Raw genomic sequence first — 5,091 nt, 5'->3', positions numbered from 1 at the left:
GTATAGGCTGCGGATTGAATGCAGATCAATCAGTCGCTAGGACTAATTGTTTCCATGAATTTTGGTTTTCTTCATTCTTCTTTGCTCTGGACAAGAAGAGACCCATCGTTGCATCTAGATGGCATCTTGCTAGCTTTTAAGATCCCAGTCGCTACTTGCCAAAGTAGGAGGTGGAACAATGTATTTTTTTAAAATGTTTAACATCACTAGCATTAAGTAAGTTAGAAAGCTATCATCAGCTCATTGAGTCATCTCTGACTCCTGGTGACCTTAGGTACAACAGAACAAAACATTGCTCAGTCTTGTGTCATCCTCCCAATTACCGGTATATTCCAGTCTATCATTGTGGTTATTGTGCCAGTCCATCTCACCAAGGGTCTCCTTTGGCAGCCCTCTCCTTCACCGATTACAATGTCCTCTAGCAGTTGATCCCTCCTGATGACATCTCCAAAGCAAGTAAGTTGAATAGCGTTGTATTGTGATCCATAAGATCCTCATTGGCTAATTTTCTTCCTAGTCTGTCATTGTGTCAAAGCAGCACTGAAATCTCACTATCATGGCTGTTGACCCTGCTGGTGTTTGAAATACCACTGGCATACCTTCTAGCAACACAGCAATGTGCAAACCACCACACACAGTATGACAAAGTGACAGATGAGTGGTGGACACTACCACTAGGGAAATGCAAATTAAGATACAAGATACACACTTACCAAACAGCTAAAATAAAAAGAATAAATAGTGATACTATATGCTAGCAAGGATGCAGAAAAATGGATCTCTCGTGCATTGCCAGTGGGACTGTAAAATCATACAGCCTCTCTGGAAAATAGTTAAGCAATTTCTCAAAAACTAAACATGCATTTATTATGTTGTTAGGTGCCATGGAGTTGGTTCCTACTTCATAGCAACCTGTGTACAAAAGAACAAAACACTCCTCAGTCCTGTGCCATCCTCACAGTTGTTGCTATGTGGAGCCCGTTGTTCCAGCCACTGTGTCAGTCCATCTCATTGAGAGTCTTCCCCTTTTTCTCTGACCCTCTCTGCTCTACTAAGCATGCTGTTCTTCAAGTACTGGTCCCTCCTGATAACATGACCAAAGTTTCACTATCTTTGCTTCTAAGGAACATTCCAGCTGTACTTTTTCCAAGAGAGGTTTGTTCATTCTTCTGTCAGTCCATGGTATATTCAGTATTCTTCACCAACACTGTAACTCAAATGTGTCAGTTCTTCTTTGGTCTTCTTTATTCATTGTCCGGCTTTAATGTGCATATGAGGCGATTGAAAATACCATGGCTTGGGTCAGGTGTACCTTAGTCTTCAAAGTGACATCTTTGCTTTTACACTTTAAAGTGGTGTTTTGCATCATATTTGCCCAGTGTAATATGTCATTTGATTTTTTGACTGCTGCTTCCATGAGCGTTGATTGTAGATCCAAATAAAATGAAAACTTTCTGTACAACCTAGCAATTGTACCAATGCACATTGGTCCCAGATAAATGTTATGTTCATACAAAAACCTGTACGTGATTGTTCATAGCAGCTGTTTTTGTGTGTACATGATTGTTCATAGCAGCTTGGTTTTTTTTTTTTTTTTTAATTGGCAATAGCCAAAAACTGGAAACAACCAAAATGTCTCTCAATACGGCAGTCGATTACGGGGCACTAGACGGACAACATTCACATGGAGGAAATGCAGGACACACAGAAGTGCATAACTATGAGGGGCACCAGTGGGACAATTACTGGGCAGGGAGGGGGAGACTGGGTTAGGGTTGGGAATGGTAACTGGGGAGTGAAACCCAATGTACATGAAATGTTGAATGTAAAACAAATTCTGCTCTGTAAACTTGAACCTAAAGCACAATAAAAAAATAAATAAAAATTTAAAAATGTTTAAAAAAAAGTCTCTCAGTAGGGAAATAGTTTAACAAACTGGTACATCCGTACCACAAATAAAAAGGAAAGAACTGTTGATGTATACAGCAACTTAGATCAGGCTTAAGGCTGTGATGCTAAGTGAATAAAAGCCATTCTCAAAAGGATACATAATATATGATTCCATTTCTGTAAGTAACATTCCTGAAATAACTAAATCAGAGATAGCAAACAGATTAGTTGGTGCCATGGCTTACAAATTAGGGGTGTGACTATAAACGGGTAGCATGAAGGAGGTCTTTGTAGTGGTGGAATAGTTCTACATTATGATTGCTATGGTGGTTACATTAATCTACATGTGATAAAATGACATAGAATGACACAATATCAAGTTCCTTGTTTTGATTCTGTACTGTAATTACATATGATCATTGGGGGAAATGGGTGGAGGGTACACAGAACTTCTATATGGTATATTTTTTAGTAACAGCTTTATTGAGATATAATTCACATACTATACCTATGTATGTATTTAAAGCATATTGAATGGTTTTTAGTATATTTACAGTGGTATATCCCCCACCACATCAATTTTAGAACATTTCATTATTCCAGTAAGAAACTTTGCACCCTTTATCTCTCATCCCAATCTCTTATCCTCACCAGCTCTTAACAACCACTGATCATCTTTCTGTCTCTGGATTTACCTATTCTGCAAGTTTCATAATAAATGGAATCATAACAATATGTGATCTTTTGTGTCTGGCTTCTTTCACTGAGCATAATTGTTTTCTAGGTTCTTCCATGTTATAGTATCTATCAGTACTTCATTCCTTTTTATTGCTGAATAATATTCCATTGTATGAATATGGCTCATTTTGTTTGGTGGACATTTGGATTGTTTCCACTTTGGGGCTTTTATGAATAATGATGTTGTGAGTCTTCATGTCTAGCCCTCATGTCTAGCTTGTAACCATCACACATTGACCAACTGCTCAATTGAAAAAGGGTCCAACTCACCGAAGATCATTTCCTCTTCTATAAGAAAGTAGAATATGAACTTACTGTGTCTGTAATAATTAAGGTTGTGTGTCAGCTTGGCTGGACCATGATTCTCAGTAGTTTAGCAGTTATGATACAGTCTTCCTTCATGATCAGATTTTATATAATGTAATCATCTCCATGATAAGATCTGCTATGAGCAGTCAACCAGCTGATCCCAAGATCAAGCTGGGTTAGTCAGCCCCTGAAGCTATGTGAGTCAGGGCAAGCCTCCAGCCTGATGTTTAACCCACAGACTTATAACTTGCCAACCATCACAACCTCGTGAGCCATTTCTTTGAGAGAAATTACTCTGTGTGTGTCTGTAGTTCACGTTATTGACTGCTATTCCTAATGACTTGAACTCAGGATTTATTTTTTAGTGATGTTTAGGTAAAGAAATCGTAATAAAATATTAGCATTTAGGCTTATGTCTTTAGCTTTGTAAAAATTTAAGTATTTTTATATGGTTCCAGAGGAGAAAAAAGCTATGCTGCAGGAAATAGCTAATCAAAAAGGAGTATCCTGTCGTGCCCAAGGCTGGAAAGTTCATTTGTGTGCTGCCCAGTTATTACAGCTGGTAGGTAACATTTTAGCAATTGAGATATCATGCCAAAGTAAGAAAAGTTGCTAGAGACATCTGAGCTTGTAGAACATTGTTTTTTTTTTTTTTTTTGGTTTTTTTTTTTTTTTTTGAGTAATTTCTGAAGCATTCCCAATAAATAATGGATCATGGTAGAATTTTTATGTGTGTCATATATAATGCTTATAATTTAACCATATCTTAGTTCTGGTACCCAGGACTAAAATATATGGAATAACCTCAAAGTTTTCTCATCTTTGGAGTAGCAGTGATCTGAAAAATATTATGGGTACCTAAAAAAATGCAGTGCCTTTGCTGGTTTTTGTACTTAGCAGAAAAGCAAATTTCTATGCACATTACAGATGTGCTTTTTAGAGAAATTGTGACTTGAGGACAGTATTTTTCAATTATCCTTAAAATGGACACTGATCTTTGGCAAATCATGATATAAATTAGTGTTGATCATTTTTCCTTACTGTGTATTTACCTCTTGAGAGAAAGGACTTTATCACCTGAGCAGTTCTTGTACCAGTTTACAAAGCTAATTCAAGATGTGTTCTATTAGAAGTACAGTTTGCCTGAGGACAGAAAATTTCTCTGAGACCACAATGTCTTTTCTCTTATGTGTTGCAGACAAATCTAGAGCATGATGTTTATGAAAGACTCACCAACTTACAGGAAGGGATTATCCCAAAGAAAAAAGCAGCAACTGATGATGATCTGCACCGAATAAATGAGCTAATACAGGTTTGTATGAGCCCTTTAACAGCTGGGCATCCTCTCTGTGGAGCTGTTCACTTCAAAGTCTTACTCCCTCCACTGTCCACTCATATCTCGAAAGGAAGGCTGGACAATCTACTTCTGTAGTGATACTGCCTCTGAAAGCCAAGGAGGGGTCGCTATGAGTTGGGTCCAACTCCATAGCACATAACAACAGCAACAACAACAAAGAATCCACTCATATCTCTTGTAAAAGTCATTACTTTAGCCTCTATTACCAAGAAACATTAAGATCTTTTTTCTTTGGGAAAGGCTCAAAATGACATCAACCAGTTGTTGAGAAATTCTTTAAAAGTTGTGTTGTCCTCATAATTACTGATGGATTATGTACTGTCTTGTTTCAGGGAAATATGCAGAGGTGTAAACTGGTGATGGATCAAATCAGTGAAGCCAGAGACTCCATGCTTAAAGTATTAGATCACAAAGACCGTGTCCTGAAGTTACTAAACAAGAATGGGACTGTTAAGAAAGTGTCAAAATTGAAGCGAAAGGAAAAAGTCTAGACCCAGGAGAATCAAGATCTTGGAAACAGAATTTATGAAGAATGATGGTAAGGGTGGGGGGAGGGTTTTAGTTTATTTTCTAAGTGGAACATTGAAATAAAGGAAACCTTCCTTTAATTCACATGTGAAAGCAGAGGGACCCATGGCATCCTACTGACAGAACGGATATAAGCTGGCATAGCACCATGAGCCCCTTCTTGTTTTCTGGTGTTTTCCTTTTAAACTTGCTCTGCAATCATTAATGACTCCTAATGTGTCAATGTCTGCCAGTTGGAATCAGTGACATAAATGGCTGGCTGGCTGGCA

General features: G+C 37.9%; 1 protein-coding gene across 1 annotated transcript in view; it reads left to right on the top strand.

The window, feature by feature from the left end:
* Positions 1 to 4,785, top strand: part of SAP130 (Sin3A associated protein 130) — a 169,013-nt gene extending 164,228 nt beyond the window's left edge. Inside the window, exons 19-21 of the mRNA XM_007950508.1 lie at positions 3,396 to 3,499; positions 4,136 to 4,249; positions 4,627 to 4,785. Of these exons, the coding sequence (XP_007948699.1) occupies positions 3,396 to 3,499; positions 4,136 to 4,249; positions 4,627 to 4,785 (377 nt within the window). The remainder of the gene's footprint in view (positions 1 to 3,395; positions 3,500 to 4,135; positions 4,250 to 4,626) is intronic.
* Positions 4,786 to 5,091: the final 306 nt, after the last annotated feature.

This window comes from Orycteropus afer, unplaced genomic scaffold (assembly GCF_000298275.1).
Source record: "Orycteropus afer afer isolate SDZICR_OR568_19922 unplaced genomic scaffold, OryAfe1.0 scaffold00274, whole genome shotgun sequence".
NCBI classification, from domain to species: domain Eukaryota; kingdom Metazoa; phylum Chordata; class Mammalia; order Tubulidentata; family Orycteropodidae; genus Orycteropus; species Orycteropus afer.
The sequence above is the reverse complement of the archived record's forward strand: the minus strand, read 5'-3'. Positions and strand labels throughout refer to the sequence as shown.